At 37.4% G+C, this 12,503-nt stretch overlaps 1 protein-coding gene across 5 annotated transcripts in view; it reads left to right on the forward strand.

Annotated features, from left to right (window-relative positions):
• TLN2 (talin 2) overlaps nucleotides 1-12,503 on the forward strand; it is a 173,992-nt gene that overhangs the window by 99,795 nt on the left and 61,694 nt on the right. For all 5 annotated transcript variants that reach the window (XM_082769058.1, XM_082769056.1, XM_082769059.1 and 2 more), the window contains 9 exons: nucleotides 213-507; nucleotides 1,804-1,970; nucleotides 2,922-3,050; nucleotides 4,436-4,549; nucleotides 6,403-6,516; nucleotides 7,909-8,043; nucleotides 9,003-9,131; nucleotides 9,744-9,846; nucleotides 11,655-11,863. In XM_082769058.1, the coding sequence (XP_082625184.1) occupies nucleotides 213-507; nucleotides 1,804-1,970; nucleotides 2,922-3,050; nucleotides 4,436-4,549; nucleotides 6,403-6,516; nucleotides 7,909-8,043; nucleotides 9,003-9,131; nucleotides 9,744-9,846; nucleotides 11,655-11,863 (1,395 nt within the window). The remainder of the gene's footprint in view (nucleotides 1-212; nucleotides 508-1,803; nucleotides 1,971-2,921; nucleotides 3,051-4,435; nucleotides 4,550-6,402; nucleotides 6,517-7,908; nucleotides 8,044-9,002; nucleotides 9,132-9,743; nucleotides 9,847-11,654; nucleotides 11,864-12,503) is intronic.

Raw genomic sequence — 12,503 nt, forward strand, 5'->3', positions numbered from 1 at the left:
CTAAGTGAAGATTAATGTCATCCACAGCCCAGATTCCTAACTTAAATCTGTGACGCTACCTATCTAAATACTTACTACAGGGCTTTCTGTCTAGGGAAAACAGATATGTTAGGGATTAAGAACTCTAATACAGCAGATGTTTTGATAACTAGTAATTGGAAAATTTGCAAATAAGCCATTTTCTGAATGTTTTGTCTGTGTTCCCCATGTAGGTTGTGAGTCCCACCATCAGCTCCCCGGTGTGCCAGGAACAGCTGATTGAGGCAGGGAAACTGGTGGACCGTTCAGTGGAGAATTGCGTGAGGGCCTGCCAGGCTGCCACAGATGATACTGAGTTACTGAAGCAGGTTGGTGCGGCTGCCAGCATTGTCAGCCAAGCCCTGAATGACCTCTTGCAGCATGTCCGCCAGTTTGCAAGCAGGGGAGAACCTATTGGTCGCTATGATCAGGCCACAGATACCATCATGTGTGTCACGGAGAGTATTTTCAGTTCAATGGGGGATGCTGGTAAGTCTCTCTAATGGATAATAGCTTTTCCTGATTTGGAGATTTGTACATTTCAAATAAATAAAGTTTAAAACCTCTGCTAGCGCTCTAATGGGTCATTCAACCCGTAATGTTAAATCAGTGAAATGTACATAGCTGTGTGCTAGATAGAATGAATATTGTATGAAAACAATGAATACCATGCTAAAGGATCACTGTAATATTCAGTCTTTCTTCTTTTCTACTGCTTCACTTCACAAAATTGTGCAGTAAGTCCTCATCTCTGAATAGGAGGACACGTACCTAAGTGAACACTCGCCAGTGATGGATTTCTTTTTGCTTAGATTTTGTTGTAGGTTTTAAAAATTATTTTGCTGCTTGTGATGTTTCTAAAATGTGCAAATTCTAGAACTGGGCAGACTTGAGATACTTAATGTTGTGAAATGACCCAATATGAACTTTCAGAAACAAAATAAACCAAAACCCCACAGGAAATTAAATAGAGCAGTGATATCTCAATGGTTAAAAATGGGATGAATTATCAACCGCATAAAGAGGCAGTGTCTATTTGATAACAAGATAATTCATATAACGTTTCAAAATGACACAACTTTAAAAAAGCGGTTGTGGTACCTCTTGGGGACTATATGGTGTTCATCTCCTCCCTCTTTTGTGTTATCTGAACACAAGGACAGGAAATTAAATACATCACTGTCACAGTTTTATTCACAGTACAGCCAATATGAACCAAGTAATCTTTTCTTGTAGATTCAGATTCTTTCAGATATTTTTTTTTCAAGGAACTGTCATTTCAGCTGTGCAGTGCTCTTCTGGAGGAAATTGTGTGGGGAAGTAATATGAATTCTTGGGGTATTTGGGCCCTAAAAGCAGCTTCTCTGAGAAATGAAAGATCAAGATATTTGAAAGACATACAGGGACATTGTTTGCTAAAACCTTCTAAATCTCCCAGATGAAAGCTGCCAAAAAAAAAAAAAAAAAAAGCTAATACTCTGCTACTCAAAGGGGTTTAATTAGTGTGTACGTGTATATTAAGTCCTGTGTTCAACTGTCAATTATAAATCATTTGGCTTCTGTACAGAAGGATTTAGTAAAAGATAATCTTGGATGACATTTATTTTCCATTTATTATTGTCATCCGAGACTTAGTGAAGCTACTGTGCTATGAACTACTTATATATCCTTGTCAAATAAAATGAGTACTACAGCAAATGTGACTTTATTTTTATCTTGTTGACTTTTTAAATCAAAGCTGAAATGTAAAGATGGGGACAGTAAAAACATAATTGTATATCATAGGTGAAATGGTACGGCAGGCCAGGGTACTGGCTCAAGCTACCTCAGATCTTGTCAATGCTATGAGGTCGGATGCTGAAGCAGAAATTGATATGGACAACTCAAAGAAGCTCCTAGCTGCTGCAAAGCTCCTAGCAGATTCTACAGCCCGCATGGTTGAAGCTGCAAAGGTACTGGGTAATTGAAGTAACTGTCCACTTAAAATTGTGTAGTTAGACACAAAGTAGAGATAATATGTGGTATATTTTAGATTAGATTCGGCTGACAGTAGACCGTTTTTCTTGTCCCCTAGGTGTTTTGAATGTAATGGGTTAGTCTGCTCTGCCTCTGTTTCTTCTGGGGACAATTTCCTAGAGTTGAGGAATGTTTGGTGTGTTGTATACCATGTACACCTCCTCACCTTCCTGCTTCATGTTTGTTCTCACAAGAGGCAAATATCCGAACTTCTCTTTCCTTTCTGTGCTGGAAAATTATTTAAATCCACTAAGTTAGGCCTAGATTCTTTGAGTTGAGTCCTAGATCTTGTATTCAAAAAGACTTTTATAGATCATGGCCAGCAATTGTCCTAGGCCTCTAAAAGACCCATGTCCCTGGCTACAAGCATATTCTTGACTTCCCAGTGCTTTCTCAGCTTTCTGAGACTTCAATGGGAAAAAACGCACTGTGTTAAATCTGAGGGTTTGGACTACAGTTACTGAAATGCATACTGAATTAGGAATTCTGAAATGTGTTTTTTTTCCAAAGCCAGCATCCATATAATCAAAGTATATTTCCACAGATCACAACAGAAACATTTAACAAAACAATTTCTTCTCCAAACAGCTAAACTAGTATGTAAATCAAAAAATTGTATACAAATAAATGAAATCTTTCCTGAAAGCACTTTACAATCAGTAAGAACAGAAACTATCTTGCACTAGCATTAAGTTTTTCTGCATATGCTTTTAATGGTTTAATATTCTTCTAGCAGTCAAATGTTCTTCTAACTTTGGCTAAGGTAATATATAGAAAATAAAGGCTGATGTAGCAGACTGTCTGTAACTAAAGGTTTGATATTCATCTACATTCTCTCCAGGAACAGCTTCTGAGGCTGATGGTTTTTGCTCTGAAATTTTGTGCAGGGAGCTGCAGCCAATCCTGAAAATGAGGATCAACAACAGCGTCTGCGAGAAGCAGCAGAGGGATTGCGTGTTGCTACAAATGCTGCTGCACAGAATGCCATCAAGAAGAAAATCGTCAACAGATTAGAGGTTGGAACCAGATACTGTTTAATTTTCAGTTCACTATATTTTGATAAATCTCTAGCTGAAACAATTAGAAACGCATACTTCAGGAGGAGTTCTAAGTGCTGTAAGATCAGTTCCAGAGTACAGGGCTTGAAACTCACAATGGTAGCATAGGATACCATAGTTGTCAGCTACAGGAAATTTGAGTAACTTCTATCACTAATGTAGTCAACTGGTGTAAGCATTTGATTCAGAAGGCATTGAACTAAAAGTTCACTGTGCACTGAAGGTGAAATTTATCTGAAGTTTGTTGTGCAGGCAGGGTTCAATCTTCCTGTTTTCAGCTAGAATGTAGAAACATTAAAAAACAAAACAAACTAACAAAAAAAACACCTAATTTCACTAATCTCAGGTTTCCAAATATTATTTTTGGTAATCTGAAAATGTTTCAGGTACAATTAGATTAGACAAACAGGAAGACCTTAGTCAATAACCATATTCCAGAAGTTCATTTAAGCTCCTCTGTCTGTATAGAACAAAAATTAGGTGTATTTTAGGAAATTAATCATGTCTCAGTTTTCTAACAGAATGCAGGAAAACTTTATAGAAAAAATGTTTATTTTATACTGCTCTGATAATGCATAATGCCTTAAAGGGATGAAGTGTGTAATGATGAGGATGAACTTTATGCTTGGTTGTGTTTAGTGGGCCAGTTAACGAAGAGCATTGCACAACATTTCAGAATGTCTTGGATAAATTGTTGAATTTTTAATTTTGTGAGAGGGAGAATAATAAAATAAATAATGGAAGTCCTAAATATTTGAGGAAGACCTTCTCAGTGCATCTAGACTCATTAATACCAGAACAATTTGTACCTCTGCATTAGTTCAGTGTCTTCACTTCTGCCGAAGAACCATCTCAGTAGAAGAAAGCATGGGTTCCCTTCAGTCTTTGGTCAGAGATGTTAATGTAGCAGTATTCCATCTACTTTGCTTGTTTTCTCTGGCTTTCTTTCTAAGCAGCTAACTGATTAGAGCATTTCTGTTTTCTGTGAGATCTTTTGGTAATACTGCAACCTAAGATACAAATGGCAGGAGCTCACAACCACCCTTTCACCCAAGGCAGAAGCTTGTTTTCACCATTTGCTTTTTTGGCAAGATGGATCATACAAGCTGAATGGTTTGGGTCGGAAGGGACCTTCAAATCGAATAACAAATTGGGTAAACATCTGTATAACAGTGTTCAGCTCATCTTCATCATGAGACCTAGTTCCTTTAAGGCAAATCAAATTAATCAAGGGATAGTGTCTTAATCTATCTAAGTTGTTAGCTTTAAAGTTACTTAGAGTATGTATTTCATCCTCTGAATTACTATAATCATTGTTTTTATCTATTTCTTTTTCTCCTAAGATTGCAGCTAAACAAGCTGCAGCTGCTGCTACTCAGACTATTGCAGCTTCTCAGAATGCAGCTGTTTCAAATAAGAACACTGCAGCCCACCAGCAACTTGTGCAGAGCTGTAAGGTAAAATCTATCACTACCTATTGACAAATAACTCTCTCAAACCCAGTTTTATGGGGAGATGAAGACAAACCTCTCTAGTCGTATTGTTTTAACCTCAACGGAGATTGAAAAAATTAAACATATATATCCCCACATTAATCAATATGGATTTGTCAGAACCATCATTTGTTGTCTTTCCCCCTGGTTTATATGTTTTAATACATGGAGAGCCTTAGAAAGCTGAGCTACTGTAAGTGCAAAGAATTGCTTCCTACAGTATTCCTGAAAACATCTTACTAGAAAGGATTGCAGGTTTATATACCTCAGCATGTATCCGAGTAATAGACAAGTCACCTTAAGCAAGCGTTTTTAGTGGAAGTTTACTGCAAAACAGTCAGCAGTAGTGTGCATGCAGAGCTATGCTGAAAGCACTGTGCATATGAGTCGGGTTGCTCAGATTTGTACACTGGCAAGAAGTCTTGGCCATCAGGTCAGTGCACGGTTATGCTCTTTGGCAACTTAGTAGCTCAGTGGTCATAAAAACAGGCTGCTGAATGATGAAAGCAGTGAAATGGTACCGAAGTCTGATGTGGAATAAAAGTAGCTTTTGAATTTTCCAAAACAAAGGATGGAGTAGAAATAGTGACTTATAGGATAATGCAGTGAAATCTTTATTTAATGTATTGGTTATATATTTAACAACACTGATCATCCTATTCTGCTGTTCAGTCTACAAGCAGCTGCGGCCTTAAATGTCACTCAGAACTAAGGTGTAGACCACAATTTTTGTTTACATGATTGTTGTCTTAGCAGCTTAAATTGCAAGCTCACAGATTTCAAGGTATGCCTAAAGTCAAGTATGTTTTCATAGTTCCAAGCTAGAATTAAGAGTTCCTGTGGTGAAAAGCTGTTCTGCTTTGTTCTTGAGCTACATTTGACAGCTTAATTTCTAACAAATGTTAGACAGTTGTTTCTTCACAATTCTAAAAGAAATTACATTTAAAAAAAATAAAAGGGTAATAGAAGGCAAAAGTGTATTCTTGCAGAGAGAACAGTTATGCAGGGAATGAAAACCAAACCATGAAAGAAAGCATCTTTTAAAAACCACATTAATATGTAGCAATTATTTCTTGTTATGGTGGTATTCCTACGAAATTTGGGAAATAAATAATGCAGTATGTACCAGGATTGTACTGTAGACAGCTGCTGTTTTAGCATGAATAATAATAATAAAAAGCTGATCTGCAGCATACATTACAGTCCGTTCTCATTTGATCTTGATGGTTTATTAGATAATAGAGAAGATCAATACCTATTTTTGTACTTTGGGGATTGAAAGCAGTATTGCACTGCTGAGATAAGATTAATGTGAAGTGAAAGAGTTATATGAGATTGAATTTGGGCAGCCCAAGAATATTGTTTTGATAATCTACACTTCAGAATTCTATAGTTATACTATAAACTTAGTATTAGATGTCAAAGAAAAGAAGCATGAGGTACTCTATTTTGCTTTTCTGAAAACGGGACTCTCTTTTGAAAATTTGTCACTTATCTCTGCTACTGGCATGTATGCATACAAAGGAAGTCATTCAAAATGCTGTATAAATACCTATTTTTTCACAAGAATCTTGATTGTTTAGTAGGATCTTTCAAATAATGAGTGGTGGAAATAAACATTTCTAAGTAAAAACAGAATGTCTCTGAGAAGTCCGATCTTGAGTTTCATGGACTCCTAAACAAATTCTTTGAAGTCATAAGAGTATTATACCTGTGAGTTTTACCAGTTGTATTTGAGAGGGACAGGGAAAGGGCTTGTTTTAATGTTAGAGGGTTCATATTTTTATGCTGGAAACTTCTCCTTTTGTTTATTATAGAATGTTGCAGACCACATTCCTCAGTTGGTGCAGGGTGTACGAGGAAGTCAAGCTCAGGCAGAAGACCTCAGTGCTCAGCTTGCTCTAATAAATTCCAGCCAAAACTTCCTTCAGGTGAAGTAAATCAATCATTGTAGTAGATTCCATGAAAAGAAAAGGCACTTCTTAATGATGTTTTTGTTTGTGACAAATAAGCAGTAAACTGTTACAAACAGTGTAAAGAAGTTCTTTGCAGGGGGATTTTGTCATGGCTAAGGACAATTTAGCTCCTCAGGTCACGTGGCTGAAACATGTTGAACCTGTGGAGAGTGAGAACTGCCAAACTTCTGGATATAAAAAACAGAAAAACTGGAATTTATGAAGAAAAAAACATTTGTTGTAGTAGCATTTGCTTTCTTGGAAAGTTTTATGATCAAGGTAGTGACAATTCAGCATCTTTCTAAATGGGGATCTTGAATATAAGAGATGATGTTGTAACCATCTGTAGTGAAGGTAGAGTCGCAGTGCTGCAGCAACAATCTTGAGAATTTTTCACAAAGGGAACGACCATTACGATGATTTTTAGATATTAACCTACAGATATTATAGATCTTGATTTGGCTTCCGTTCAAAACAAATCTTGACTCTGCTTCTTCCAAAACATCTCCCCTCCCCCCCCCCCCAAAAAAAAAAAAAAAAGTAAAAAAAACCAAGTCAAGAGGGTTGATAATGCTATTGGGTTTACTCTTGACAAGAAACAAACTGAGGAAATTAATTGTGTAATGACACTATCATGACACTATCATTAATAAGCATCAGTTATGCCTTCAATATGAAGTGGAAGTGAACTCTTTCATTAAATACTGTTAGCAGGTTCTTTATGGTCTCATGTACTAGAAGCATCACATACAGTTCTGTCACTATTTTGCTGTATGATTCCCTCTGTAGTCATTAAAATGATCTGCCTCCTCTCTGGCTGTATGTACGTACCAAAGTGGTGGTGTGAATCAGGAAAGCAGCTTAACTGCATTAGCAGGAAACCAACCCTGTGAAGAGTCATTGCTTGTATTAATTTTTTTAGTGTACATTTTGAAATAATTTAGTATTTGGAAATGCTGAAAGAAATTTCCCATTGATACCATCTGGACCTGATCATACCACCTAGAATAGCAGAAGAAATAGCTTTTAAGCAGTCTGTACAAATACTTTAAGGTCTCTTGGCTTCCATTGTTGCCTACAAAGTGACTGGTGTACTAGTAAAGAACAAATGTTTTCTGCTGCAGACAACACTGCAATTTGGAATTATGATCGGGTGTAGCATGTGAATAAAAAGATTGCAGTCTAGGAGGTTCATGGATAAGGAGCAGGCAAGTGCATGAAGTGGTCATTGTAGATGTAAAAAGCTCATGGTTGTGCGCATGGGGGAACCAGCAAAAAAATGTGTGAATGGTGGAACCAGCAAAAAATCCTGTCTTATTTAAAGAAAATGAACTCATAAAATTGTGTTCCGGGTTCTTCTTTGGACAGCCTGGAAGTAAGATGGTGGCATCTGCTAAAGCTGCAGTACCCACTGTGACTGATCAAGCAGCAGCAATGCAGCTAAGTCAGTGCGCGAAGAACCTTGCAACCAGCTTAGCTGAGCTACGAACTGCCTCTCAGAAGGTAGGATAGTAGTTTTAATTAGCTAAAGCAAGATGGCCCAAATGGTTGTCACAGGTTCACTCCTTGCCTCTACTGTCTTCTCCCCCTTCCACCTAAAGGGAATGGTTCATGCTCAGGCAGTGTTAGCTTCAGTGTTGCCTTCATGCATGGTTTGCTCAGTCCCATGTGGCTTCTGTGTTGTAGTGGACAGGGGAAGAAAAACTGAGAAGAAAACTGAAAAGCTTGTGGTACTACTGACATACCAGAAACATGGCAGGGAGGTATGCACACAGTTAGCCTGGAACTATTCCCTTTAAATATGAGGGGTAGAAGGTGTCTTTGTTTGACACACCGACTTCTAAACTTGATGTTCGGTTTTTTTTTGTTTGTTTGTTTATTTGTTTTTTTGTTGTTGTTGTTTTGTTTTGGTTTTTTGTTTGTTTGTTTTTTTTTTTTTTGTTGTTGTTGTTTAAAAAAAAAAAAAAGAAAAGTTGTAGTGGAAAGCCTTATCTTGTGAATGCTGAAGCCCCAAAACAGGATTGTAGCAAAAATTACACCTCAAATTACACCTCAGCAATCTGCAAAATTTTCAGCCAAGTTACTGATTATTGTGGGCTGCCAGATTAGAGAGTTCAATGTGACTTGAAATATGTTACGCTATCTGTCAAAGGTGAAGTCCAAACTGCAGGAGTTACTTTCTCAGTACCTGGACTACCTAATGTGAAGATGTGTATATACAAGGTAAGTGCATCTCATTCCTGTGGTGGCTCTTACCAGTGTTATTCACTAGCTAAGATACTCTATTCACAAGCTAAGAGTATTATCCAGTAGCTTGGAAGCCATGATGTGTAGAGCGTCCACAGGGGCTGCTGAAGTCATGAGACCAATAGATATTTTGGAGGGATTGTATCTGAAGCATTTACTGTTTCTAATAGTGTCTTATAGGTGCTAATAGTGTTACTGATCTGATTTCTGAATAGGCTCATGAAGCGTGTGGCCCGATGGAGATCGATTCTGCTTTGAATACAGTCCAGACACTCAAAAATGAACTGCAAGATGCAAAGATGGCAGCTGTGGATGGACAGCTAAAACCTCTCCCAGGAGAAACTGTAATTAATGAAGGGTGTCCTTCATTGATAAACAAACTTATCTGATAAAAAATTAAGTGTTTGAGGCAAAATAAATCGTGAGGCTTTGGATAATTATCATGCTGGTGGGATTTTGCACTGATTCTCTTGAAAAGATTCTATGTTCCTGCTACACCAGAGGAATGTTTTTTTGTAGCAGAAGTGCTCACAGGACTGTAGAGCCACCTCCTATATTGAAAAAATATTATTTAGTAGTAGTAATGTTTCAGTCTTTCCAAAATGATAATGTTTTTCATAGAGGACAAAGATGAGAACTCAAAAGTTGGTGTTCTTAGAAACTGAAATATTTTATTCGGTAAAAACTGCCTTCTCACCACAGTTTAAGGTAGTGATTTCCATTGCTGATTATTAAATGTTGTAATTCTAATTTTGTTGTTCTTATGACCTAATATATAAATTTATTTCAACTTGGGCAGGGAAAACATGCTATAAAGGCTTCAGAGAAACTGTGTTCAGTTGCTGAGATAGAAGCTTGTTTTTGGTAGGAGAGGAATTTTCTTAACACTGTTTAAAAGGCAAGTGTGTTTTAGTAAAGTTTAAGTGAAGAATTCTGTCCTTTGCACCTTTTCACAGCTTGAGAAATGTGCTCAGGATCTGGGAAGTACCTCCAAAGCAGTTGGTTCATCAATGGCCCAGTTGCTAACTTGCGCTGCTCAAGGCAATGAGCACTACACAGGTACCACTTTATTCATAATGTCTGTGAGAATGTCTGTGTAGAACACTACACAGGTACCATTTTATTCATAATGTCTGCTTCCCAAATGATGTTTGTTAGAAGGCTCTCTTATCACAGAGTGCTGAAGTCAAGTAGTTGTTCACTTCTTTATTTCTATGCTGACAGTGAATTTTGGCAAGTTAGTAGGAATTGCTAATGTAAATAATGTGCTTCATAAAAGAGTAGTGTTCCAATCTGCTGTATGTACATAACCAGATTGAGACATCTGCTGTTTTTGAAAGTGTCACAAACTCTTTCTGGACAGAACTGAAATGTAAAGCGATTTAAAGGCCAGTGCCACTGAAATGTTGCTGTGTCCTTTCACAAGTCCTGAAAGGGTCTTTGGATGTGTTTTGCAACACAAGATGCAAACATACTTGGGATGATTTGGTAATGTTTAAAACATTGCATCTCTTACTAGATGTTTCACCATTTCCCATGTATAATGCAGCTATCTTCTCCGGCTCATTAATCACATTTGTATAGTTTGGGGGTAAAGCCAACAGGGAATGTTGGCATGCGGATTCTGTGATCAGTTCTCTTTATACATTGCCCCAGTTTTTATACCTGTGCTTTTAGGGACTGAAGCACTTAATAAAGAGAAAGCTCCTTGCAGGGGGTTGCTGGGGAAGGTTTACATATAAATGATAAAATGTTCCATTCCCTCCTTTATGTAAAAAATGAAAGCTGTTGATGCAAACGCTACAGTAGAATTTTCATTATATTAGTGATAAAACCTGTTACGGCAATTACCACTTCATTAGATATAACTGCATCATGGCTAAGTAACTTACAGTTGCTTTCATTTGAAGCAGATGTAATTGGATTAATAAGGCTTGTGTTTCTATTACATAGTTATGCAGAAGTTAGCACTGGATATCTGGTGAAGGAATACAGGTACTTGCAGCTGATATCTAATAATCTAGTTCTCTTAACATCAAGCTATAAAAGCTGTTCAGTTGGGAAGTTTTGCAATGAGTTCCTTTTCAGAGCTCATGTAGCTATTTTCTATCATGGTATTTTGTTTTGCTTGAACAAGTGCTGAGTGTTTGCAGGTATTGTGGCATATTCTGCTGTTCTTAGTGACGAAAAGTCTTTACAGCTTATCTTCACTAATTAATCATTCCCTCTTGTCTGAAGCTGCAATAGTAAGTTTCTTTTCACTATGTATTTAAAAGCAATTTCATGACGTTCTCTCACTTTATTTTTATCTGCTTGTACTCACAGTGGGGTTAAGTTACGTGAAGTTACCTCATTCTTAATGTTTTCTTTGTATTTAATTTTTAATTGCTTGAACTTAAGCTATTTCTCTGTTGTTTCTATAAAATCCCAAAGCCACGTTTTCAGAAATGACAGGTGCTCTGGCTCTGAAATCATATACACAGTTCTTGCAGACAATCGCTTCCCCCCTTTGAAGTCATGTACACAGTTCTTGGAGACAATCACTTTTCCCTGCAAGTTTTATCTTCTTTCCACTTTTTAGCTTTCCTTCTTTACCCCTGCTTCACTTATTTAGGCATTGATCTATAGCTGCTCTGGAATGTCCTCTTAGGGGTATAAGATTTACTTTATGGCTTCACTACAGGCATTTCTCTTGGCAAATGATGCTATGTATTTCAAATGTGGTCATGTTTGAAGGTTATCTTTTAAACTGCATTTGAAATGTTGTGTTGCAATGTGATCATAACCTGCAAATTCAGCTGTCATAAAATAAAAAAAAAAAAGTCTTTAAGAGTGCTAATAAACTCCTTGATGAAATCTGAATATAGGAGTTGCTGCAAGAGAAACTGCTCAGGCTTTGAAGACTTTGGCTCAGGCAGCACGAGGGGTTGCAGCATCAACTACTGACCCTGTAGCGGCGCATGCAATGTTGGATTCAGCAAGGGATGTCATGGAAGGCTCTGCTATGCTTATTCAGGAGGCAAAGCAGGCCCTGGCTGCACCGGGGGATGCGGACAGTCAGCAGAGATTAGCCCAGGTAAGTTGTGGCGATGTGAATTATGGAAAACCCACTAAAATTACATAGAACACAGCCCTAAACAGTAAAAGAATACAACAGATCAGGCCTCAAGAAATGTCAGAGAGCTGCCTTTTACTGCCAGTAGCTCTCAAATAGTAACATTATGCTTATGTCAAAGAATGTAGATGGCGCTTAGTGCATTTTAATCATTTTTCAGAGAAATCAACTTATGCAAAGATGAAATTAGATGCTTTTACCCACAACATATTTAGAGTGGGCTGCTTGATTGCAAGATGAAACACCTGTTAAACTCATTGCCAAAAGAAGGATTAGTACTCGTGTTATCTTCGAAAAGTGAGCACACTTTTTTGTACATGAATAGCACAACTGCTTTTAAAGATTGTAAGGAGTAATAGGTTCTTTAACTGGTTTGAAGAGATCTTTAATTGGCCTGTATTTCAAATAATTTCTTAGGAGGTGAGATATGATTTAAATAAGTATCTGGACTTTATCTGAAATAAGTGGCACACAAAGGATTTTTCTGTTTAGCATACAGTTAACTTCTGTTGCATTTCCATAGCTAGGGTGGTACCTTTATTCCAAGCTTCAAATATGGTTTTGCTGGAGTCAGAATTGTAAAAATGACTTCTAGATTGAT

Source organism: Aythya marila, assembly GCF_965140915.1.
Source record: "Aythya marila genome assembly, chromosome: 11".
Classification (NCBI taxonomy): Eukaryota; Metazoa; Chordata; class Aves; order Anseriformes; family Anatidae; genus Aythya; species Aythya marila.